The following is a 26,846-nucleotide window of genomic DNA, read 5'->3' as shown; positions in this document are numbered from 1 at the left end:
TAAAACAAACACGTGCACAGTCAGAGGTTCAGGCATGAAATCTGTTGTCAATAGAGCAAGATATGGGCGTCTTAGTCGTTTCCGAGTTTTATGTTTGTCTATATAGAAGCCTTTAATGATTTTTACAGTGGTGGGCTCGCATATTTAACGTTACATGCTATTTGTAAAAGAGAGAAGGTGTGGTGCTGAAATGAAATATAAAAATAGACACGTAGCCCTGCGTTTCTGCTATTGTGTATTTTGTTCGTCCTCGCGGCGGCTCCACGCTCACTTTGTCCAAGAGAACTGTGAGCGTCACTTTGGTGTTAGTGTACATGTTGCTAGGTAACACCGAGCACCTATAAGAGCTCTTCATGTATGTCAAGGTACCACTGAGTGTGGGCATATTTTTCTTTGCTAAGTGTGTAATTTACAACAACAACAGAAAATGCCGTTTCATACGGGCTCAATTAAACCTCCGCTGCATGACCAAATAGCGGAGATGCAGCGTAAAATCCAACTATTGGGTAAGTTTGTTTCAACTTGGTCTGAGCGTCGATTTTAGTCCATGCTAAAGGACGTGTTCTTTGCTACAGTTAGCTAGCTGTCATATTTGAGCTAACTTAATCAGATAATTAATGTGTGAATATGTGACTAGCTACTGTAAGCCTATAACTAAACCCAATAAACATCAGTTGGCTGTAAACTGTATCATTAGTAACTACGGAAACATATCCATGTGTTGTTGGTGTAACAATTAAACGTGTCCACCAGAGGGCGACAGAACTGCTTACTATGAGAGCTCTCAATCCACCATCAAGAAGAACAGCGAGTCCATCCGCCAGCTGAGGCAGGAGAACAAGAGGCTGTACAGAAAACTGGCAGAGGCTAATGCTGTAAGTAAAGTGTAGTCCGCGCAAAACTGTGGTAAAGACACAACAAAACAGAATATACCTTTCTTTTCATTGTAATTCACTTCGGTGTATCGCCTCCTAGGGTGATGAACATATCATCAAAGTGGCTTTTCATAACAGAGGTTTGGAGAAGGATGCCTACCGCAACATGTCAGGGAAGGTGAGAGGAAGAAAGATGAATATGAAAGACGGGACAGTGTTATTTTTGTGTTTGTCATTTATTCCTACTGTCCACACACCTTAGTTTGTGTTGATGGTTGTGTGACAGCAAAATTTCAGATAAAATATACCCTTCTCGACCTAGTTTCTAACTAGTTCAACAAGTGTCTTCCCTCTTCATGTCTGTATGTCTGCTTCTATTAGCCCACCAACACTTTTCCTTTTACTGTATTTTTGGCAGGTCAGCCCTGACAACACTAGACCAGAGAGTGCTATCCAAGAAGAAGCGCCTCAATGCCCTAAAACACACCACCCAGACTTACCAGCAGAGCCTCAAGGAGCTGAAGATGGAGTACCAGAGAATAAAACCAGAGGGCAGCAATGGAGCACAGTCTGCTGATGCCCGCACTCGGAAAAAAGAGGAAGATGCCATGGTACTTAACTCTCAAACTCATGATAAAGATGTGCAAAACATGAAAACCACAGTTTTTCTTTCTTGGTGTGGTGAGTCCACACAGGAGATAAACACCTCTGTGTTTGTGTCTTCAGAACCTCCGGGCGCTGGAAAATAATCTGGAAAAGACCCAGTTTAAGTGCAAGGAGGCCGAGAACATCATGACTAACTATCTGAAACTCAAAAGTCACCTGCAGGTTTGTCCAACATGCACATTTTTAGCTTCAGAATAATGTTTTGTGCTACACAAACTCATCCTCACTTGTTGGAAATGTTGCTGGTGTGTTGTGGGCATTGTTTTCCATGGTGATTTGTGTCTAAAAAACACTCACTGTTGATTATTTTGAATGTAGCCTTCATCGTTTTTAGTATTAATATGGTAACTGTGCATTAGCCATCAGCAGATGAGAGTGAAAACACTGGTAGATCATGAGTGTTTGTACACAGTCTGCTAATTATTTTCAGTTAGGTATTGTGCAGAGAAGCAATGGTTGCTCACCGTTGTTTTGCAGGGTAATGACCTGTGCTTTCGGCACTTTGTTTTGCTTTTGATATGGGACTCTATGTCAGTGCAGTCACACTGAAAGTCTTATGCTTACATTTTCAATGTCACAAATTTGGCTGTGATGTTAATACATACATAGCTTAGGCTGTAATTCCTAGATCATGTAACAATCAGCCAGTAATAAGGAATGTGATGGTCCAGAGATTCATCAACTTTTTTACTCATTTGCCCTCTCTTCCATTCCTTCTATACATACAATTTTCTCTCTCTGCCCTTCACTTCTCTGCTCTCACCTCTTCAGGAGGAGAGTCTGACTTTTCAAGGCCAACTGGACAGTCTGGAAGCAGAAATCCTGAAGCACAGAGAGGAGCTTCATAACCTGAAGGTCATGTACAACGATGCCCAGCTCTCTAAAGAAGCTGCCAAGGTGACTTGCAACCTCCTCTGCAAGTTGCATGCATGATTCTCATAAAGGCAGCAGAAGGATGATTCACTGACCATTACTGTCATCACTATTGATATAAGTTATGTGAGTCACAAGCTAGGTAGCTACAAAGGCTTTTCCAGATTCACCTGTGCCCTTTTAAATTTGATGCATGCAACGTGTATGTACATTAGCATACCAAATCACCCTATATTGTGTGAACAACAATTTCTCCCCAAAACAGTGTTGCTCTGTCTTCTCTGTCTTTTTCTTTCTTTAAAGTAAGTGCCCAGCTGAAGATCATGGTGGCTGAAGTGCAGTTTTTGTCCACATGGTCTCTTATGACAACAAAAGTCATTCTTGTGCCTGAATTATAGTCATCACTAACACACTGCTGTCTCACTGTGTTTGTTTCCTTCTCTCCTTCCCTCCCTCATCTTTTTATCACTCTTTCCCTTGCTTCTTCCTGCTAGGCCGAGTTACAGCAGCAGGAGGAACTGCTCTACAAGGAGCGCAAAGAGAGAGAGCGTATCATAACCAGCTACAGGAAAAAAGTTGAGGAGCGCAAGGCCCAGGCTGAAAAAGTGGATAGAAGGGTGAGATATGGGATGGTGGTACACACTGTGCATTATGTACAACTTAAGAATATTATTCTGGTGTACACTTTTATTTTGATTTTCTCTCTTGTTCCATCTTTTGATCACATACTCTATTACTGGCCATGTGCACTTAATAAACAGAAACATGCAAATATCTGAATGACATCGAAGGGCCTACAACACTGTGATTACTATCTAAACTTTTCTAAAAATATAATTTGATTCAAAACAGAGACATTATTTTAGGTGAAAATGAGTAATTTACATTTGGATTGGTTGTAAACTTTGCTACCTGCAGACCCAGAGAACAGCTATGCAGCCAGATGAACTGAGCAGTGAGGCCCAGCGCAGCACCACCAGAATGGCAGGTGAAGAGGAGAAGGCCATCTCCACTTTTGAGGAGGCCTTCCGACGCATCAAGGAGGCCACTGGAGTCTCAGATGTACAGGTATGGATGTGGACAGAGAAGGATTTAATATATCTACTGCTGCTTACATATTAATACATTTTTTCATGTGTTCTGTGTATAGGAGATAGTGGAGCGCTTTATCTCACAAAAGGAGACACACCAACATCTGGAGGAGCTGAAGGAAGAGAATGAGAAGGTCCTGCAGCAGCTGAAGGAGCAGAAGGAGCTCCTGAATCAACAGTTCCAGGATATGAAATATTCTGGAGAGGCTAAACTCTCCAGGTGAGACAACCAAACAGTAGTAGAGGAGCAAACGTATTGTGTATTCAGTTGTGTAATGCTTCCTCTGTCGCTCACTGTCTCTTATCTATTGCTTCAATAGTGACCAACAGATGCTGGAGGAATGTGAGCAGCAACTGCAGGCCCAGCAGCAGAGGTGCGATGCAGCTAAAGAGCGTCTGGATTGGCTTGTTAAAACCCTCAGTATTGTTCGAGCCGGAGTGGAGCACCTGGCAGACAAACTTCAACACATCACACTGGTAAATACAACCTTAACCATCATCACTGTGTTTTTTTCCCCTGTGTTAATAACTTTGGTTTTAACTCTAGTGGTTTTAACTCTAGTGACCATCAAGTTAAAGTCTGCTCACCATCCTTCCATCTCTCTCCAGAGTGAGGACACAGTGGCTGATGTGTCTCCAGACTCAGATGAGTTTGTGTTGGAGCTGATGACCCAGTGTGAGCTGAAGCTGCAGTTACTGCAGGAGGAGCTTCAAGGAAAGGATCTGGCCGCTATTATGAAAGAGATGGAGGAGGAGGAGGTGAGTCAAAGCTTTACTGTTAGCCAGCATCACAGTGGGTTGAAACGTGGGTTCAGGTTTTAGGACTGGATTGGGTATCAAAAACTGATTTGCATTTTTAACAGGTGGTCCTTGTAAAGTTATACAGAGGGTTGGTGTGCAGTTTTAGTGACAGGCGTGTGAGAAATGCATGGGCGGATCATTAAATGAATCACAGTGCACATACTGTCCTCATTAAAAAGAAATGTTGGCACATGAGCGGCATTACATTACTCACACGTGAGTAGGTGTATCTGATGAAGTGACTGATGGTCATCCGAACAACATATTCTGTCACTAATAAACATCTCTGCAACTGATGACAGTGAAGTGTTTGGGAACAGCTTAAAAAAAACTAGACTGTGTTAATGAGTGCTCTGTGAGGACTATGTGTTAGTTATAGCCAGGATATCTGGAGCTTGTGAAAAAGCACTGAATTCATTGTCTACAAGAAAAGCCTTTGAAGGTATTAAAATGTCATTTTAATTTAAATAAATTTCTGTCATAGGCAGTAATAATAGTTATAAGATGTATTTGTATGTAATTGGTTCAGTCAGCACTATCAGACTTGATAGTGAATTGAACACTGTCACTATTGCTACTGTAGCTACAGCAGCTAGAAAGCTCATTATCTTCTGATGAGCAAGTGTCAGTTTTAGCAAAAATTTAAATTCTACTTAAATATGGTTATGAATTATTTTTAATTGGTAACTCCATTCAGCCCTCAGTACAGACTGACACAATCAGTTATGTCATCAGGAATTATTGTATACTGTTCAGAAGTACAAAAAAAAAGAGTAAATAAGTCACCCAAGGTCCTACTCAGCCCTATTGGTTTTCCATCATAACTGTCATACTTTGCCTGGTATGACCATGAAACAGGTGTTGCTTTCTATGTGGTGTAAAAAATGTATTAAATTGAACTCAGTGAACCCTGCAGAAACATAGTTTTGGCAAAGGGCGTGTTTGGACTCTTGTTTAAGCCTCCATTACACAGTGTGACACATGAACAAAGCATGGCTGAGCATGTATGCATGCATGCTGCTGTGCTTCCATCGCTTATCTGAATAGAACAGCAGCCATCAGAGCAACCTGAAGTGTTTGTTCTTGATTACTAATGCTCGGCAGCACCTTCTCTATTTGAGAACATGGGATATCAGAGTGTTCCATAGGAAACACGTAACAGTCTGTAGGCCATTTACTCATGACATTGACTGTTTTACTCTCAGATCCATTTTTAGAAGGTATAATCTTATAATTGACGTAACTCTGAGCTGATAATTTGAAAATCAGTCCAGCCTTGTTTGCTTGACAGGTACTGTTAGACATTGCTTGGCTGTCCTGGTCTTTTCACTTCTACCATTAAGAGGAACGTTATGTCTAGAAAAGATTTAAAAGTTGACAGCTCCCATCTTTCCCATGTATAACTTCAAAATGGATCATGTACAGTTTTTTCTAACAAATGCACTTTCCTGGTGAAAAATAACCTCCAGATAAATGGGAAATTAAGTTTATACAGGCCCAAAAATCAATCAATAGTCTATACATGAAAAATAAGTGTATAAACCATTATATTGGCAAAACAAATTTATCAGCTTTGTGATATTTCCATATCATATTTCATTCTGCTGTGAACATATTGTTTGTTCTTACAATTGCATTTTTTTAGTTTTTTAGATTTTGTTTATGTTGTTCTAATATTTCTTGATGCCAGGTTGATGAACTGTATAAACACCAGGTGGAATGGTAATTAAGACCTGGACTTTATCCTCATATCCCTGACAAAGTCTGATATATGTTGTATTTTATAAATATATTTGAATGTTGTCAGTATACCAAACCAAAAACAGGTAGACCCTCTGGGACATTGTGGGTTTTGTAGATAGACATTAATCATGGAGAAATGACACTGGCAAATGTAGAAAACACTTGTCTAACTACTGGTAGTCATTGATCATTGACTATGTGCACTGTGTGTCTGTGTGTTGCTCTGAGCAGTTCTACATCAAGATTGAGGGGAAACTGCCGGCTTACAACACCCGAGTCAAGCTCCCCGAGGACCAAAGACTGGACCCCTTCAATGACGGTGAGCTGGGAGCCACTTACACGCACACACATAAAATTACACACTCTGAATCTCTCTCTTTTTTTAAACTGTCACTGTTTGCGTCTCAGAGGACGAGAGCGAAGAGGACGAGGCTGACATCATCTCACGGGAGGCCCTGAAACGTCAGTCTCAGCTGATCATTGACTCCAAGTCCAAGAAGAAGCCCTGGAAGAAGAAGAAGGGCAAGTTCTGATCCAACACCATGAGACTCAAGAATCAACGAAAACAATTGTCTTATCAGTCACTACAAAGAATCTTGGATTTAAAAAAAAGATTTTGGCTGAAAATACAAATAAATTTTTAGACTTATTGAAAGGTGAGCACAATTTAACAGTTCTTAGATGATATTTATCAAAGTATTTGTGTCTTTGAAGCTGGTTACTTGATGTATATATGTGGATTTGTTGTGACAACAGTAATGTTCTCTGTCAGGTGTCACTGTTGCTCCAACACTTGTCTCTCCACCTCTTTTTCGCAACTCAGATTCCACCCATTCCATTCAGCCTCATGGAGAGCCAGTAACATCAATCAGAACAATGCTTTCACTTTTTTAAAAATGACCCTTTCTGTAAATAATATATGGTTGTGCGGTATGTGTAACCTGTGCCCAAAGCATTTCACTACTATTGTCCTGCTGATGGAAACCTATCTGTTGTGAATATAATGGGCTTTATCTTGCAGACAGGATGCACTGTGGCCTGCAGTGCACTGAAAACCAACACCTGTGATGAATCCAGTCTTTATTCATGGGTGAATCACATCAACATTAAAGACGCTCATGATTTGTCCCAGTGTAGGATACGATACAAAAGTGCATGTGAGACCTCACCTGTTTGCAGACATGTAGCACCAACACCTGAACTATCTCTGCTATGCTCAGCATCTCAGAAATGGTTCTGCCTCTTTGCTCACATGCTGTGCGGTTGTTGGGACCTGTTCTTGGATGTTAGGTGGATAATCTTGTTGTACGACTGAGCAATTGGCCATACAATAAATCTTCATACCTGAATGTCAGATGATAACCTCAATTATGTTGTCTATCTTCAATTGTCTGACATATCATACACGATTTCCAGGGCTCCTTCTTTGACTCACACAGCAGCAGTGACTCACCAGCCAGACTGACGACTCTTGGCTGCTGAATTGAGGCACAAGAAATAGGTGCTCCTTTGTGTGTGTGTGCAGTACCAGTTGTGTTGATATTAAAATAGTAGCAGCTGTGCATGTAACTTCATATGCAGTTAAATTCATGTCACATGAATTACATTTTTTGTGCTATTCTTGACAGCTGGTGCTTTTCTTTCTGCTCTGTTGTCTAAACTCAGCTTATCTACTTGTTTAACAGTAAACCTTCAGCACATTTTTATCTTCAGTAAACTATACAAGTTAATAGAAGCCACCTAGATTTTACTAGTGTAATATTTTGAAGGTCAGCATAGAGACAAACTTGTGATTTGAGGCTATATAAATGATATTGCCTTGGATGGAATAGTAGAGCAAATTTTAGACATTGTCATCTATAGTGGGCTGAAAGAGATAAGAAGTCTAGTCTCTGTTTACACCAGACCTCCATACAACCAATCGTTTTAACTGAGGCCTAAGATGGAAAGAAGGAAAATTGAAATTTGAAATAAAGAAATAGTTTTTGTTGCTATTTTTTTTTTTTTTATGTCAACATATTGAAAGTGAAATTAAACAAACCATGTAAAGCCCAATTGGTGTATGCATAAAACTGAAACACAACACCGGAGGAGAAATACCAAAAGTGAATGTCTGTGTTGTATGTGTTACTCATAATGTAAATTGAACAGTTTAAAATATTGAGCAAATTAAAACAGGTGTTACAAATTAATCAGACTGGGAGGAACCTCGATGACATTAAACACTAGCTTCTGTTCAGGCCTAATATATCGGCAGTCAATCAATATATCCGTCCATATATGTAGCAGGAGGTAAACAAACATTTTACTAGTGTTTTTTAAGCTGATCGACCAATCAGTGAGAGGAGGCGGGGCTGCGCTTCCTGGTGCAGAGTTTGAATCGCTGCCAGCAGCGTGACAGCGTTTCCTCATCATCTCCTGCCGAGAAGGCTTCAGTCAAACATGTCTGTTCAGTCTCTGTGAGTTTAAATCGAAACTGTCATGTCTTCATACGTTCATCATGTCTGAATAGTTACTGTAACCCACTGACAGGTAAGAAACATTTGAGCTCTTGACAGCTTACCAACAAGCAAGTATCATCAGCCAGTCGAATTCAAATGAAACATATACTGAGCAATTAACATGGCTGATGCTGAATGTCCGTGGATTTTCATTAAGCAGAGTCGCTCTCTCCATATGTATCCCCCAATGTTTCTATCTATGACCATGGTGAACAAAAGGGCAGAGGGCTTGTGCTTTATTCTAATGACGAGGGTAGTGAATAATGGGATGTAAAATGCAATCAAAATTGCACATAATTATATATCTCAGAGAACAGCCAAACAGGGAGGAGACAATTCCAACACACACATACACATACACACAAACAAACATGCGCACAGAGCATCATCCACCCACAAACACAAAGAACAATCAGCCCTCAGTGATAAATGCCATGAGTCTCCATCCAAGTTTCACACGGTCTCTTCATGAATATTCTGGCTGGACAAATGCAGCTCTGAACACTGTCTCCATCAGGATTTGACGAGATGCTGATTCAAGAGAAGCAAAATTACAGTTAAGTGACTATTTTCTTTTGGTTTATGGGTTTCTGATGGTATCTTTTAAATGCTGAGATTTCCAGATTTCTCCTGGGTTTGATGTAAAAGAAACACTTGTACTCAGTAGTTATGATAATCTGTGCTCTGTGGATGTAATTGAATAATGAGAATGTCAAACCTCTGCAGAATATTTTATTGTTATATGGAACATTAACCAGGAAGTTATATACTCTGTCATTGCAGTCTTCATGTTTTCATTAAGTGTTTAAGATGGCACCTTATATACAGTATACACTGTGTCGGAACTGTCGTTTCAGTAATACACACTTACATGTATATGCTCTATATATAGTGTATTTTGTGTTTCCACAGATTGCTACCAGTGAAAAAGCTCTGTCAATTCAAGAGACATTTCCTCAATTGTTTGAGAGAAAAAGATTTTTTATAGGTCAGCTGTATCTCCTCTCTGTAGTTTAGGGGGTTTACATGCTAATGGGAATTCGGAGAATTAAAATCATTTACCTTATTGTGTTGAGCTGCTTCTAATGAATTGAGTTAGGCTGAGCCATTAAGCCTATTTCTGTCCTAGCGTGTTTAATCTAATCATGATTTTTATAGTCATATTCATTTCCCACCAACCTAGTTTTTTAGAACTGGTCTTTGTTTCATGAAATTGTAAAGGCTGGAAACAGGAGGTTTTATAGCTGCTAATGCTTACAGCTGACCTGGACACTACTTTGGTGTTTGGAAGGTAAAATAACAGAACGATACTGCAAGGAGCCCGTGGCTGTCTGTGCTCACGCTCTCCACACTCTCCATGCTCTCCTCCCTGACACAGATGAGGCAGCAGGTGTGGGAGAGATCTGACGAGGTGTGTGGGCCCGTAGCGTGACACCGAGCTGGGGAGATGAGGACCGTTCTTCCCGTGTGTGGAGGCGGCGATGGAGGGGAGTCCCGCGGCCTCCGCAGCAGGATGGGCAGGATGAGCAGGATGAGGAAGCTGCTGTGGCTGAGGCCCAGTCAATGCGTGGACATCCACACTGACACGGAGCCCGGCGTGTGGCTGAGGAGCTTCCAGTTGTTAGACACTGACGCACAGTGTGAGGTGAGTTAGGACAAAACTACTCTGGGTTTCTAGCATCAGTCAGAGAGGATGTGTCTCTGCTTATTTGACATCCATTTTGTTGCGTTTTACAGCTTTGTCTCAATATTTTAACAAAGTTCAGGTGGCACAAATATTTTCTTAAATCATTGTTGCCAAAATATCATGCATGGAAATAACACAAGTCAAAGCATCAATACACTCATCCCACTAGTCAAAGCTCTTGGTGGAAACATGGAAATATTAACATTTGTGGGCCATTCCACCTAGCACTCAGAACCATCGCAGTACAATCTGATCAAAGACATATGACATCATCTGAGAATTTGGTTCTTTAAGTCTTCATTTGTTTTGAAAGGCTGCAGGAGAGTTGAAATGTCTGAGCCTATTTGACTATTAGAGCTCAGTGAAAAGATCAAGTCACACTTCTTTGTGTTTGTAAAGAGTCCATCCTCCTCTAGGGCTGCAACAAACAATTATTTTCATTTTTGGTTAATCTACACTTTCACTTTTTCTCTACATTAATTGATTCATTTATTTGGTCTGTAAGATTTCAGGACATTCAGTGAAAAATGACCACATTGATTTGGACAAATAATTCCAAAACCCAAAGGATATTATTGCCAATTGTCTAATCAATTAATCAACTATCAAGTATCAGGTATTACAGTGCTACATTGAATATTTAGCCTTGTTCATTAATAACAGATAAATCAGTGTTGAATTTCCAGGTCAGTTGAGTAATCACTTAATGACAAACCGCTCCAACACTAACACAAGTAATGTGTATGTTGGTGTCCTTGACATATGCTACTGTTCAGTCTCCCATCTACCTTTTATTATAGCAGTGTTGTTATTTTAATTGGTCCTTTCATTTTATTGAATTGATTAGTCTCATTTTGAGTTTACCAATGAAGTTTAGATTTAGTGTTCTCTGTTTTTTTTACAAGCTATGAATAGATCATCATGACTGCTGACTCAGCTGCTGATGTATAACACACACAATGCATCTGTATCTGTGACGAACAGCTGTCATATATATATATATATTTGGTCACTGTTTACGTCAGGTTATTCTCTGGGAACTTCTGCTATTGTTCCCATTCAGTGGAACATTTTTTCACTCAAGGCGTCATCAACAGCACCAGCTATTTAGTGACACTGAGGAGGAACTGCAGCAGCAGCCGACTCTCCAGGAAGTTTACAGTATCGTATTCCATGTGGGTGTTTGGTGTATTTTCAGTTAAAAGAAGCCTTTCAGTCATCTGAAGAAGGAAATCACCTCACCCAGCGTGTTTAGGAATGGTGGCAGGCATGCTTCCACTTGTCGCCTGCCTGCCACCTCATCACCCATTCATGTGTCTAATCAGCACTAATTGAGGTCTCTCCTGGTGCTGTCTCTCCGCTCTTTTGTCCAGCCTCTGTAGCATGGCATGGGCAAACATGGGAGAATGGTGGAATGGTGGTCGATTATCAGCTCAGAGAGAGAAACTCATTAGATAAACAAAAAGCTCATTCTTCTCTTTGAGCTAAAAGAGCAGTGGACAGTCTGATTCAAACACACCCCATCTGCTCTGCTCATCAGTGTTACTATAATGTTTTGCTTCTAGTCAGTTTATCTCTGAATGCAGGGACATTCTGAAAGATCTTAACTCATATATTTTCCTGCATTCATGCTTCCTTGAAGTCAAAAAGTTGAAGTCACTTTTTAGAAGCACAGTGGTATGTCTCCACCACACCCCTGACACCATGGGCAGGAACATGACATAGAAGCCGTTTGAGGAAAACTGTCCCGACTGGATTCTTGTAGAGGCAGAGGCACTGAAATGCACAGGTCACACCATGTGAATGTTGGCTTCCAATTGACAGAAATCTTTCCTTTAGTACCAAGCATTTAATCTCTTCCTATAAAATAATCGCTGGTGGTTTTGTAAAACTGAAAACAAACGTTTCCTGCTAGAATGTGGAGCTTGTTTAAAGCTGCTGAGCCTGTTCTTGATCCAGATAGAGAACTTGAGGAAATTTGATTAATTGAAAGTGAATCTCTTTAATGTTTGGCCACCAGGTGTCACAATTATTGTCTCTGCCATGTATTTCTGTAGAGAGAAAAGTTTAGATACATTATGTGCTCAGTGATTAATTCTGTGACAGGTGGATCTTAAGATGGAATACAACTACGCTTGTACTGGTGTCATGGGGTCATTGTTTTGAAAACACATTTTTAAAATATATTCACATAATTCACTATCACACATGGTTGTTAATGCAACATAATAATAAGTCATGTTGCATTATGTGTCTTATGCCAGTAGTCATAAGGCACAAGATAGACAGTCAAGCATAGAGTACGTGATCCCTTTTCTCTCATCATGGTGGATATAATGCACTTTTTATTATCTGCTTCAAGAAGAGTGAGGCTGTATTCTTATCCATCGATCCATCGTGCTGTTAGGCTCCAGCAGAGGCCGAGTATGAACCATTACACAGTTTGTTGACCCTGAAACCAGAGCCCACAGCCCACATCTCTAACTGAGAATACTGGCATTCCCAGACCCACAGACACCACACTGTTAGATTCCTCATCAAGCCTTATTATCAGTGAAAGATAGAATATTATAACCTTTCATGCAAAAAGTATTATTAAATCATTATGTGTCACTCAGCCTCACTGGATACTGCAAGACAGGACACACACACACACACACACAACATTCATTTTTATTCATGAATGAGCTGTTGAACACCACTCTGACTGGCTATTATTATTCATTTTTCAGAGGAATTTTTTTTTTTTTTTTTTTAACTTTTCTTTAAGTAATACTGTTTCAATTGACAACTTCTCTTCTAATCTCTTTACAATGTGAAATAGTTATTAGCTCTGAGTACTTTGAATACTTTTCCACCACTGAGCTCATAGGTTGACCCCCATGTGTATACTACCACCACCACCTATATAGTAAACAGTACAGTACAAGACAGCTTGTAATACTGCTGCCACTGTTAAATTAGTACTGATACTGATACTGATACTGAAGTGTAACATTAATTAAAAGAATAGGGACAAGCTTTTAGTTGCTCTCTAACTCTATTTTATTTTGTAGGTAATCCACTGTTTGCAACAATATGAGAAGTAATAATAGCTGTATTTACAGCCATAGCCTTATATTTAAAATCTGCATAATAATATCTGAAACCATTTATCGTCTTATTCCCATTGGTCCGTATTGTTAGCCCCGCCCAGTGAAATGCCGCCTTGTCCAAATTCCTTGTCCTCTCGCTCTCAAACTCGTCCATCCACTGTTCCTGTTCAGCTCCAGTGCCTGGACACAATTCAACTTTACACTTTACCGCATTTTGTTCTGTTAACTCTCGAAAATTAAAATGTCAAAAATAATTCAGACTGAAAACAGCTGTGGGAGGACGGAGCTGAGTCCTTGACCGCTGCCTGCGCTGCGGTCCTGTCAGAGACTTTGGGATTTATTCACTCACGAGAGCAAGAGAAAAATGGGAAAATGGCACTTATCAATGGTAGGTTTAATGACATATCAGTTATTATATATAATGCAACAATCTGTTCTGAACCAGTGACTCTGGCTCCATACGATGTCGTTTTGTCAAACTTTTTATTTGTTTTTTTTTTTTTTTTTGTTGTTGTTATTTTAGGTTTACATGACTAGTCAGTTACATATGAACGTAACTCTCCTCTCTCTGGTCACCAGGTCAGACATGATGATATAATGGTGTCATTCACTGCAGGCTCTGCACTGTCTCATTGTGTTTGGCAGCCAGCACACTAGTTTTTGTCTTGAGTTTCTGTCATGTGATATCAGGTGTTTTCAAGCATGGTCTGCTGCTATTGTGATATGTGTGTACTAAATAACACTGTGATTGCATACATCGCCTGTATGGACACACGTTCTCTACCAGTGCAGTTAAAGTCTCATTCCAGGGCTATGACTCTTTGTTGAAGACAGTACAATATGTTCGTCAGCCTCATGCTTCATTTCGACAGCAACCCCTATTTTCCCTGTGTTCCTTCACTGATACTGTACATACTTTATCATTAGGAACACCTCACTAAAAAACTATTGCAGCCTAATTCAGCAGTCCTACAATAAATCCTACCTTCATTCACAGTTTTACAGTTCTCAGTCCTCAGGTGTTTGCAACAATATCAATATATCAATATCTACAGCTATAAGATGACAAATGCTTGAGAATGGTAAGATTTCTCATTATCATTTAGACTTATCATTTCTTCTCTACAGATTCTAACACAGTGTTTGTGTGAGGGGTAATGCAGTGCTGTTGTTATCCTTAACAAAATTAGAATTTGGATTTTTTTTTTTTTTTTTTAAACATGGTCCAATAAATTCTGCCCTTGTTTGCGTCCATAAACACGTAAGGCAGTGAATGCGTCTTTTCCAAATCATCGGTCCAGTCACCAGGTGTCTGTCTGCGTCAGAGTTCAAGGCTGGGTCACAAGCAGAATCTCAAGAATGAGGTTAATTGACGTGGTGTTTGACCTTTTTAACAAAATTACTCAGTTTGAATGCTTATTGCATTTGTCATGAGGTATTTGTCGCGGATTTGTGAGATTTTCACAGCACTTCAGTAGAGCAGCCGGTGTCAAAGGAGCTCCATGACTGTTAAGAAAGCTATAATTATAGTTTTCAGACAGAAGGAAATTGAGGAAACATACGGAGGCTATTAAGTTTTATCTCATTTCTGCAATTTGTGTATTTGCAACATTTATATTGAGAAGAAAATGTGCTCTGCTTCTTAAAGTTTTGCCTATAAAGCTCAGTGAGTTCTTGTTATTCCATTATGTTTTATGTGACACAGACAAGCTCTCAAGTGCATTATGTGATAGTCTGTATTATCATAAAGAAATTAGAAAAATAGGCCACGTCACATATTTGGGTTAGTATTCGACAGATATCTTGATGACCTTGCATTCTCCCTCGCAGGACCCGGTGCAGGAGTGGGGGGAGGAGGAGGAGGACGGGGCCGTGTTTGGCATCACGCTGCGCAGGGAGCCCGTCCCGCCGAGCTCGGACGCGGCGGAACTCTCCACGGCCTTCGGCTTCGTCCAGTACCACACGGTGAAGGTGCGCAGGCTGAAGGCTGCCACCCTGGAGCGCCTGGTCACACACCTGCTGGACCCCAAACACCAGGAGCCCGACTTCATCCGGGTCTTCCTCTCCACCCACAGGGCCTTCACCTCCACCAGCACCCTCATCGAGCTGCTGTTTCAGAGGTGAGGAACTGTCCACACTGAGGTTCTGCAGAATTTTGTTGAACTGAGACATATGTTAACAAGAACCATGTGGGCACAGTTCGGCTGGTCTGTAAGCCTACATGTTCGGTCATTGTTGATGTTTTACTCAAAGGGATCTACTCACTTTAGCACTAAAGATTTCTCCTGATGGGGACCCTGTTTTTAAAGAATGGTTTCGATATTTTTGAAAACATCCTCATTTGCTTTCTCGCAGAGAGTTAGATGAGAAGTTTGATACCATTCTCATTTCTATAGGCCACATATGGAGGTACTGCCCACAGCTGTTAGCTCAGAGCTTAGCATAAAGACTGGAAACTGAGAAATGGATAGCCCTGCTCTCTGGTGTAAACAAGACTAAATCCCGACATGTTACAGTTTATGGGGGTGTAATTACCCCTGGACAGAGTCAGCTAACTGTGTCTGTTTGTTTTCAGTCTTTATGCCAAGCCAAGTTAAGTAGCTATAGTTTCATATTTAGCATACAGACGTGAGTGTGGTGTCAATTTTCTCTTTGCAAGATGATATTATATATTTTGTGTGTGTTTTCAAACAGGTCGTCACTGTACGCAAATGAAAGTAGAGCATCTGTGTAACAACATGCCAGATGCACACATCAGTGTCCAAACGAGACATTGTCTACATCTCCTCAGCTATTCACAAAGCGAATCTCTCTTGACACTCGGCAAGTTTCTATGACGGGTATTATCGTCATGAACTAAACAAAGGACCCAGGAGCTTTGTTTAGTTCATGATTCCATTCCAGAGAGGCCATGACAACGCCCTCCACACCCAACGGAGGAGCTATTTCATTTAACTGACGCTCAGAGAGCTCACACTGCACTGAGATTTAATTTGACGAAGAAATCACCCGCAGGAATGTTCATCAGGGTTAGACACAAAAAGACTCTTTGGTTCTAACTACTCCCTGAGGGGCCATTTGTAGAAATTAGTAGACATTTCCCAAAGAGGTTTTCTTTCTCTTTATCAGTTCCTTATCAGTATGTTCTTTACAGCTCACCTTTACTTAACATGCTGCAAATTGCTGCCTCTTTGAAACTGGTCATTAGTACTGTAGAGTTGATATATTATTTGTCAAACAGTTGCCCTCATATCTGTGGTGCTGGTGACAACAGGCTTCCTGTGAGCTTTTTTCAGGTCAGCCTCAGGTCAGTCTGGGAAGTGTGTTTTCCCTCCTTTACCTCGCAGGATTTTGTACAGGATGTAAAATGTTTATTGCAGTCATTAACCTATAAACCACCTGTACTGTGACTCGGTAGGTCCTGAATGATTGTGATGCTGATGATGATGATGGATATTTTATAAACTCCAGACTTCACACGCTGGGATTTACTCCACAAATGTGACCAGTTCCTTTTATTTTATATTTCAGATACAAAACACACTGATGTAAAACTTTGTCCATGTTCCTGCAATGAGAGGATGTGGCACTGTGCTTCAGTTATACTGCACATATATTTTTATGATGCCATTATCAATCCCTGAGGGCGACATTTGTCTTTTACTCTCCAGACCTTGTAACAAGGCTGCAGTGTCTCTGCAGGGATTTAAAGTGTTGCCAGACATTTCCACAGGATCAACAGTTACAGCGGATCAGCCCAGGGATCCTTTCTTGTTTACAGGATGTTTTCTGTCACCAGGTCCTGGTGTTGTCCCACCAATGAAATGTAGTTCTCAGGTGATAGATAATTGTGTTTTCCTTCTCAACAGAGATGACTCCATCGCCAACCAGGATAACACCGTCTGCCCTCGCAGGTGAGTGTGGTCACTCCTCCGTCAACAAACATTAATTTGGTTTTGCCGTCTCAGCAGAACTAACCTCACCTCCCCTTCCCTGCAGTACCTTACCCCCGGTGATTCGGCTGTGGCTAGAGGAATACAGCGAAGACTTCCATGAACCGCCTCAGTACGAGTCCCTCAGGCTGTTGTGTATGCACTTGCGGCATCGCCTCTGCTTCAGACGTTTAGCTCAGACTGCTGCAACCCTGCTCAAGAGGCTTCAGGAACAAGGTAGAGGGGAATAAGCGACACTGTTACGTATTGTTTGTTTATGTCCTGCCACCACAGTGCATGAACTGCAGCCACAGTACTGGAAGATAAATGTTGTGCTGTATTAAGTGCACACTCTGATCTAAGTTTCAGGCACTTCACTATCAATTTTCATATTAAAGGAATACTTTTTGCAGACTATCCATCTGTTACACTTCACTGCTTATATTAGAAATGAATCAGAAAAATAAGATCTCTGTAGAATATATAAAATACCTTGTCAATTACTCCTTTTAATAAAGAAAAGGTGATTTATTTAGAATTTAATCAGCACAGGTATGCTTTACGCTGACAAAGGAAAGACTGAAAGAAGTGAAATTAATGACCTCAATAAAAAATAAACATGTCATGTTTATGTCTCCTTTATGAGTGACACATTATTGCATGTTTGTCCATGTTTTCTGCTAAACGTTTGTTTCGTTGTCATTTATGATTTGGTGTGTTTGACAGATGGCAGCGAGTCTGCGTCACAGCACAGCAGTGAATCACTGCAGCAGGAGCCCAGAGATCAGGAGGACGGAGGAGAGACGTCCACTAAGGAGGAAGACAAGCACAGCTTTATGGACTTCCCCGTGAGAGAAATAGCAGAGCAGCTGACCAGACTGGACTCTGTAGGTTTAAATAACAAATATCTCAAAGCTGATTTCCATGTCACCGCAGGGTCACTCATTCACATTGTGTTTCCTTGTCATTGTCTGTCCCTCAGGATCTGTTTGTCAGAGTGGTGCCCTTCCACTGCCTGGGCTGCGTCTGGTCCCAGCGTGACAAGAAAGAAAATCGAAACTTGGCACCCACCGTCCGAGCCACCATCTCCCAGTTCAACGCTGTCACCAACCGTGTCATCACCTCGCTCCTCTGCCCGTCCTCGCCCAGTCCTTCAACTTCGTCTCCCATCTCATCGCCTCTCCCCTCCTCTAGCTTCCTGTACCCCCCCACTGCCCCGAGCTCACCCCGCTGCTCGCACGCCAGCCCCGCCCAAAGAGCACGCATCATAGAGAGGTGGATTGCTGTTGCACAGGTCAGGGTGGAAATAATTTCATGTTACTGACATAAATGAATGTATCTGGTCAAAAAAGTGTAACAAAACCACATTGTGTCTCTGTAGGAGTGCAGACAACTGAAGAATTTCTCCTCTTTGAGGGCCATCCTCTCAGCCCTGCAGTCCAACGCCGTGTATCGCCTAAAGAAGACCTGGGCTGCTGTCAGCAGGTCCGCAAACTATTTAAATATGCTGCGGAGTTGTTTTACACAGAGTTAACAGAATTCTGCCAAATGAACCACTGAGTTACTGTTTTTAGGGCACAAAGTGAAGTGAGAGAGTTCCATAATCCCCTACTGGCTTACACTGAACTATTAATCTTTATGCCATCTTGCTCAAGGTGAAAACTGACTTTGCAAAAACAAAGCTGTCTTAACAGATTGAATATGTTTTGGTTTCAGGGAAAGCATGGCTACCTTTGACCACCTGTGTGAGACTTTCCCTGATGAAAACTGTGTGCTAACCAGCAGAGAGATCCTTGTGGAGGTAAATACTTGTGGTTTTGAGATAAGCATGCATGTGGGACAATGTGGACCAATGCCCTGCCTAAATAATGAGGGAAAGACCTGTACAGTTGGGTGGAGAGGTGTTTTCATGATTGAACCAAATTAAATTGTACAATTGGAATGCACTGCAGGTTACTTCTTAGTATTCAGTGCAGTAGCTTTGTTTGACTTCTTGATGTTTGTACAGCTTCTATCATGCTGCCTGTTTTCCCTTTAATCAGGGCTCTTTGAACTCTGCACAGTTAAAACTTAAAAATGTAATTTTAATACAATTGAGTTTTATTTATACAGCGCCAAATCATACCAGAAGTTATCTCGAGACACTTTTCATATACGGCAGGTCTAGAAGGCAAGGAAAAACGTCCTTAATGGGGGGAAATGTGTGTTACCATAAAGTGGTATTGATAACAACAATTGTAATGACAATTAAAGTAGTAATAACAATACTAGCAATAAAACTAGAAGCAGTAGTTAATACTTTCTAAATGTAGCAGCAGGCGTTGAGCAGGGTTGTAGGAGCAGCAGGAGACATGTCATCACAGATCAGAGTCTACAGCTCCACAGGTAGAAATACCTGCAGAAAGAGACAGAAGAGGAGACAAAAGAGCATAAAACTAGAGAAAAGGGAAGATATCACGTTAGTAACATGTATTTATGAGATATGGATACGTACAGATAGAGAAAGAGAGAGAAGCTCAGTGCATCATGGAAAGTCCTTCAGCAGTCTAGGCCATGGTTCAAGCAAGCCTGAGCCAGCCCAATCGAAAACTGAAACCATTCTCTTGTTGTAGCTTTTCATGTGTAAGGATTTGCTGCCTTTCTCTGTCTGACTATCAGATAACTGCCTTTGGGTTTTTTTTCTCTTCCACAATTCATCAGCTAATTGAAAAATAATAAGCAATAATGAAAATTATCTCTAGTTGCAGCTTGAGTGCATTGTGAAAAGTGCTACACATGTCAACGTCCATATGATTCATGCTGAATGTATTAAATGGCCTCTAATTGTTATTTAATGGTCTTATTGGTCTAATCTCATATTTTGTTCTGTGCTTTTTTTTTTCTTAAATCACAAGACTGAATGTATGTTTAATCTCCAGTCCACTTGTTGCTCTGTGTCCTTTGTCCCCTGTGAAAAAATCAGTTGATATGAATGTGTATTTAGTGATATTGCTGTTATCAGTAGCCCAGTTTCTCTAAAATAATGAAAACACCATTCATAGTGGCCAACACAAATAAAACAGCAAATAAAAGTGGCCGGTTGGGCACCAGTGCTAACCAGCAGTTATTAATTTTATTGAATACATATACACACACAGTGCGCACCGTAGGGCATAAATAACACAATAGGCTGTAACTATGTGGATGAGATTTTCAGACTTCAAACACATCGTCGCCTGCACAGCAGAGTCACCCTCCCACACCCAGCAGCACCCTGTCAGCAGGTGCTCAACCCTGAAAAGAACAATTATATAACACGCTTGCTTTGTTGCCATCTCACGCCCAGCTCTTTCACATTAACGCCCTGAGTTTGACTCGTTTTGTTCTATCAACACTGACGTGACGTGTGGTCTGTTTTCTGCAGGATGGGAGGCAACCAGACAACAGTGCCACCTCGGGCTCTAAATCACCACGGTTCTGCTCAGTGTCCAGACAGGCTGGTAAGAAAATCATCATTTGGTTTGGGAATAACCTGGTTATTCCTCAGTTTCACAGTAAACCACCAAAATAAAGTGAATGTGTCAGCTATGCCAACCAATATTTTTTAAAAAAGAAAAGCAGAGGTACTTTTCTCTCTGCTAGTTTCATCAATTCTGCTTCCCTAAAACTCACGTCTTCAAGCTGACATACTTTGCTAAAATAGACATGAGGTTTCCAGTTCCCTCTTCTATTTCAGTCTGTTCATTTGATGGAAAAAGTGTCACATGACCTTTAGTATTCTCCCTTACATAGAAGAGGATATAAAAGCTGACGTGTGTGCAGCGTTTCCCACAGTTTGGCAGTTTACTTTACTTACTCCAGGTGGGGTTGTGTGTAGTTGTTTTATACCCCCTTATTCAGTCTGTTTAAATAGTGATGGTCTTGTGTTTCCATTTACTTCTTGCTCTGTTATCAGTCTTGCTCCAGGAAAACACATTCAGGGGTTCACCATGTATCTGCAAGTTCAGAAAAAAAACAGAAATACATTAGTTCTCTGTTTTCCTCAATGGAGCAGTCATACTGATTACCAACATGTAAACACATGGCTTGGATTTTGTCCTCAGAGCTTCAGTGGTGGTGTTGTGCCGTACCTGGGCACTTACCTGACCGTCCTCACCATGCTAGATACAGCACTGACTGACACTGTGGAGGTGAGCACTCCTAACACACACACACAAACCTAACTGTTGTTTTTTGTTTGCTCTTTTTACTGCACTTTTATAGATTTATGATGCCCTATAACACTGGTTGTTTTTTCCCTTTGACAGGGCGGACTCATCAACTTTGAGAAGCGCAGACGGGTAGGTGTCGCCTCCTAGTGGTGTCTTATATGAATGACTACCAACATCCTCAATTTCACGCCCCATGTTATTCTCCTCTGTTCCAGGAGTTTACCTGTGCCTTCTTTTATTGCCTCCTCTTTTAGGAGTTTGAGATTCTTTCCCAGATTCGACAGCTTCAGACTTCCTGTTCCCGCTACAGCCTTCCAGTGAACCCTCATATCACTGCCTGGCTGCAGGCACACACGCTGCTCACCGACCAGGAGAGGTGAGACACACACGGACCCCCCTGCAACACTGCTTCAAGACAATTAAAGCAACTTGCATCATGTCATAGTCTCCTCTTTTTTTTTTGTGGTCTGCAGCTATGAGCTGTCCCGTGACCTGGAGCCTCCGGTTGACCCCTGTCCCACCTCTCCCAACTCATGGAGCAGCCGTCTGCTCACAAAGAAGCTTGCCTTGTAAGTCTGGAAGATCAACTTGATGTAAAAGTTGTCAGGACTTCCATGTCTTTTAATTATTTGCAAAAGTTAATGTAGTGTTACAGTGGTAGAGATGTTGTAATCAGCATCTGTATCAAAATATATGAGCCTGTGATCAAACTTTAACACTGAAAACTCTTTGCTTAATAATGTGTGATCCAATAATTGCTGTACAAAGAAATTAGATTTTCTTTGCACTTTAAAAAATGGATTTCATCGGTTTCCCAGTGGAAAATTAAACTGTGTGTGTGCAGGTTGCGAACAGCCAGCGACAGCTCCCTCAGGAAGACCCACGCCGATCAGATCAGCGTGTCGTCCTCTGGCTCCAGCAGCTCAGACATGGAGGACCTCTCCTCCGCCCCTCAGCCCTCCCCCCTCAGACTCAAACTCAAGGTAAGAGCACCAACTGTCCCCAGTCTTATATGTTTGTGGGCAACAGGGACATACAGTAACTGAACAAAATATTCATATTTTCTCCTCTTATCTCCTCCCCAGTCTCTCTCGGGTTCTCTTCACAACGTAGCGGAGGACTTCTCCTCCCCCAGTCTGTCCAGCTCCTCCTGCAGCTCCTCTCATCCAGACCTCAGCTCCTCCTCTCTGGTGCTGAGCCCCGAGTCGTCGTCCTCGGGCTGCTCTCCTCAGGCTTCGCTGCCCGTCTACAACAAACAGGTCGCTGACTCATGTATCATCAGGGTCAGTGTGGAGTGTGTCAGCAATGGGAATGTCTACAAGAGCATACTGGTGAGGACAGTGGTTTTGTAACCATGTTTTTTCTGAGGTCAGCCAGCCTGTTGTTGGTTGATTTAGTTTAGCAGTTTCTAAAAAAGGAAAGCAGAAGAAAAAACAAAGAGAAAGCAGAAGTGTGAGGAGTTGGTATTGTTTAATGCCTTGTCATTCAAGAGTATTTAAACCAAGGTTATTTTCTGCTCTGTTGCAAAATTAGAAAATATACAGAATTTGTGCTCAATGAATGACTGCAATGACTAGGTCATTAATTATGTTATAATCTCATAATATCTCTTTTTGGATATGGTTGATGCATCATTGCTATATGTGTAAATAACATGACTCTATTTAAGGCAGGAATTCCTACATAAATACTTATTTGTAAAGTAAACTGAATTACTAGCTTCTAAATATGTTATGTTAATGTTAAGTAATATAAAGTATTATAAAGACAGATGTGAGATATTGAATCTCGCTGTGATGTTTCCTCTCCAGCTGACCAGTCAGGACCACACACCTCAGGTGATTCAGAGAGCTATTGAAAAACACAACATGGAGGACGTCAGCTGCCACGACTTCAGCCTCTACCAGATGCTCAACAGTGGAAAAGGTGAATATTCTCCTCAGGCCCCCTCAGGCAGTCTGATCTTCTCTGAGTAAAGATATAACCTGCTCAGAGCAGCATCATCCCCCAGGTTTCTTTCTACTGAACAGGATGTATTTTCTCTATATTAGGATTCTGTTTTTTGCAGCTAACTTGTGATCAAATGCAAGACACAAAAAGCAAGTCCTCTTATGACAACTAGTGATTATGCACTGTATTACAAATCAGCATCAGACCTTTCTGTAACTTTGAGTCCTCCCCACTCCTCTAAGAAAAATGGACCTTGAACATTTTTGTGTAAACTGTATAAAATGGCTAAATGTATTCCAATATTTCATTTAAAAGCAGACAGGAAAAGCTTAGCCTTGTGGGATGTATTAACAATAAATGGGAGGAAATCCAGTGCAGAGGGAGCAAAGATCCGTTCCTTTACTGACAGCTCCTGTAATAAACTGTAATCCATATCACCCGCAAGACAAGATAATGTTTTCAGAAGGTATAAACTCCCAGCTGGAAAACAACTCATACTCCTCACTGCCTTCAGTTATGCCAGCATTCTTTCCTAAATAGATTTAAGATGAAGACATTTCTGAAAGTCGCCCTCCGTGTTATTCTGAGAAATGTAGGAAATGAAACAGAAGTAGGCTGAGGGAAAATGCAACATCTTATCAAATCATTCGTCTTTCTGCCTCAGAGCTCCAGATCCCCGACAAAGCCAATGTATTTTATGCCATGTGCACCACCGCCAACTACGACTTTGTCCTGCGCCAGCACTGGAGGAGCCACGGGAGACATTTCGGCTCTTCCTCCAGTCCCAGGGCTCAGCCGAGGAGCCGTCACGCCAAATGATAGTGAGCATCTGTCCTGACTGAAGGTTAGGAGTACAACTACAAGACAAGAGGAGCTGCTCATCTGGAGCAACAACACAACAACACATCTGTGGCTGTTTGTATCTTCTTATCACCATGAGGCTGTCGCTGCGCAGCAGATATGAGCCACTCCGCGAGAATCCCAAGAAACCTGAGAGCTTCTACTGAAAAGGAACTTTGAAGGAGTTCTTGGCAAGAAGTCGTCATTACCGGGAGAAATGTTGAAATGTGTCAAGAAATATTCTGGACTGTTAAAAGAGTTTGAGGAAAATGTCCAAGTATACAAAAGAGAGACATCAAGAAGTGGAGACAAATGTTGTACCCTCTTATCTCACCACCATATTTGGATAAATGAACCACATCTACCCAGGACGTTTTTTCCTTAGATAAACGCACATTGCGGATCGTAGTGCATCATGAATCCCGATCCAAACCCCCCCCCGGAGGAACACTTCAACTTTCACTGCAGCCGTTTACAAACATCAGGAGCAGCTGGTCTGACAAAACATATAACTGTGTCATAACTCCACAGTGGAACATGACAAATGTGGCTGCAGAATCAGGTCCTCAGACTGGGGTGCAGTTTCTTGTCTTGGACTCATACAGCAGATTTTGGACTTTTCCTGCAGCTCCCTTGGGCTGAATGAGTAACAGGAGCTGCTCAGTTTCCCAGATACACAGAACATAATGAAGAAAGGTTGGTCAGGATGACTAAGAATGGGATGTTCACTGTTAAGTTGATGAGTAAGCATTCCCAAACTGAAATCTGTCTATGATTTCAGACATGCTGAGCTCATTGAAAGAACAAATCAAATGGTGTTTGAAACGCTGTTTGGACCCAGGCCTGTTACTCCTGACATGGAGATTTTATTTGTCCAGAGAGTTAGTGATACGTGTTCACAGTCATCTCCTAGTTAAGAATTTAAATGTTTTAATGTAACTTAATGTAATTTTATCAACTTAAATTATTTAATGCATTTCAGTATTCAGCTTTTAGAGCAAAAGTGGCATGATAAATGTTTTGTTTGTTTTATGTTTTAGTTCATTTTGGACCCTCATCAGTGCTACACTGTTCTTAGACATCTTACTTTAGTATCTCATAAACTCAACTGAAGACTCTCTTGTCACTGTCTGCTCTTACTAAATGAAGGAGACTTTGTGTATGCACATAATATGCACGTTATAAATGTTTATATTCAGTGGTTTTTGCCTGGACTGTGGCATTCAGGACAGAGGGTACAAAGAGGAGCCAAAATGTTGACAGGGAGGCATCTCTGTCATGTGATGGTGAAGGCTGTGATTCAGGCGAGGCTGCTGATCATGTATGTCTGTAATCTAGAGCAACTTAACTCAGAATGAAAGTACAAGAACAGGCCTTCTGTCATGAGTGGAATATAGCTAATTCCACCTGCCTGTGTGTGATGCTGTGAAGGAGATTTACCTGAAGAACAGTTCTCGTATGTGAAAATGAAGCGTCTCAGTATGTGAATTTATGTGACATATGTGATCATCTCAGTGATGTGAAGTCCTCCCCAAAGCTACCAGGCAGCTCTCTGCAAGTAATTAACAATGAGTATTGGTGCAATAGTCAAATAAATTCATTGGAAGATGCTTGCACAGTGGTTCACATCCCTGTTTTCAGTTAATTAAAGACACACACACACACACAGGTGAGTTTTGGGCAGAATTTTACATCACTGAGTTCAGCTACTGTGGTTTGTTTAAAGTGAAGTTAAATGATGGTAATGAGGCCTGGCAGCTGCAATATATGAAGAAGGAGGCCTTCTGCTCTGTCTGTCCAGTAGGCTTTCTTCTTCTTCTCTCCTTTATTATGTGTTTGAAATGTTGACTTTATGCACATGGTAACTTAAACCTACATGTCTTTGTTCTCATTTTATTTCAACAGATTCTTTAAAGTTTAATCTAAGCACTTGCTGTTTATAATTAGTATAAACTGTGCACTAATAAAGCTAATTTACTATTTATCATTGTGCCACAATTTGTAGTTTGTTTTTATGCAAAATTTAAATTGTCTTGAGTTCAGAAAAAAGGACCAGCTGTCAGCTGGTTAATATCAAATTTAAGCTTCAGTTCATAATGATCATTTGTAAAATTGATATGAAGCCAAGCTTAGTAGGGGTTGACAGTTGCTGTATGATGCAGTTGAAACTAACTGGATAAACGTAGCAGTCATAGTTTGACCACTAGGTGGAGCCAGACACAAATACTTTGAATGTTTTGTCGCACTCTGTTCATCCTGGTTCCATTTACAGACAAACAACTAGTTTATCTTCCAGTCAAACTTCATGTCCTTTTCATCAGTGACCTATGTTTTTGCCATCGTAAAAGCACAATCAGATAAAATCTCTTTGAGGAAACAATGTTGTTGGAGCAGTAAAACACACGTACAGTCATCATGACTGAAGAGCAGCAGACCTGCAGATAAATTAGAGGAGAGGAGAGAGGGGTCAGCGAGGCTGTTCTCCAGCCTCTGCTGGGAGGTCAGAGTTCATGGTGACAGGTGTGTGTGTGTGTGTGTGTGTGTGTGTGTGTGTGTGTGTGTGTACTGGGAAACTGTGACCTGTCTGGCCAGTTCTGCTGCA

The 26,846-nt window shown here is 41.2% G+C and overlaps 2 protein-coding genes across 4 annotated transcripts; both read left to right on the top strand.

Annotated features, from left to right (window-relative positions):
* The first annotated feature begins 30 nt into the window (after nucleotides 1-30).
* On the top strand, nucleotides 31-7,417 carry odad3 (outer dynein arm docking complex subunit 3). Its single transcript, XM_018664732.2, has 13 exons — nucleotides 31-506; nucleotides 754-875; nucleotides 976-1,054; nucleotides 1,296-1,486; nucleotides 1,602-1,703; nucleotides 2,313-2,438; nucleotides 2,909-3,031; nucleotides 3,333-3,482; nucleotides 3,565-3,725; nucleotides 3,826-3,982; nucleotides 4,115-4,264; nucleotides 6,281-6,368; nucleotides 6,458-7,417. Exons 1-13 carry the CDS (start codon nucleotides 428-430, stop codon nucleotides 6,580-6,582), a joined length of 1,653 nt encoding a protein of 550 aa, XP_018520248.1. The 5' UTR covers nucleotides 31-427; the 3' UTR covers nucleotides 6,583-7,417.
* A 1,022-nt stretch (nucleotides 7,418-8,439) lies between these two features.
* Nucleotides 8,440-26,228, top strand: rgl3a (ral guanine nucleotide dissociation stimulator-like 3a). 3 transcript variants are annotated; one of them, XM_018664735.2, is made up of 19 exons: nucleotides 8,440-8,508; nucleotides 9,068-9,106; nucleotides 9,929-10,195; nucleotides 15,163-15,452; nucleotides 17,202-17,246; nucleotides 17,332-17,501; nucleotides 17,991-18,151; nucleotides 18,247-18,558; nucleotides 18,646-18,749; nucleotides 18,981-19,065; nucleotides 20,668-20,741; nucleotides 21,346-21,433; nucleotides 21,551-21,583; nucleotides 21,709-21,830; nucleotides 21,928-22,023; nucleotides 22,299-22,437; nucleotides 22,540-22,785; nucleotides 23,266-23,380; nucleotides 24,069-26,228. In XM_018664735.2, exons 3-19 carry the CDS (start codon nucleotides 9,998-10,000, stop codon nucleotides 24,221-24,223), a joined length of 2,433 nt encoding a protein of 810 aa, XP_018520251.1. In that variant the 5' UTR covers nucleotides 8,440-8,508; nucleotides 9,068-9,106; nucleotides 9,929-9,997; the 3' UTR covers nucleotides 24,224-26,228. The 3 variants fall into 3 exon arrangements, with proteins under 3 accessions (XP_018520251.1, XP_018520249.1, XP_018520253.1); XM_018664733.2 differs by lacking the exon at nucleotides 8,440-8,508 and having other exon boundaries at nucleotides 8,591-9,106; XM_018664737.2 differs by lacking the exons at nucleotides 8,440-8,508; nucleotides 9,068-9,106; nucleotides 9,929-10,195 and adding an exon at nucleotides 13,457-13,720.
* The last annotated feature ends 618 nt before the right edge of the window (nucleotides 26,229-26,846 follow it).

This window comes from Lates calcarifer, linkage group LG5 (genome assembly GCF_001640805.2).
Source record: "Lates calcarifer isolate ASB-BC8 linkage group LG5, TLL_Latcal_v3, whole genome shotgun sequence".
NCBI classification, from domain to species: domain Eukaryota; kingdom Metazoa; phylum Chordata; class Actinopteri; family Centropomidae; genus Lates; species Lates calcarifer.
This window is presented reverse-complemented; position numbering and strand designations above follow the sequence as displayed.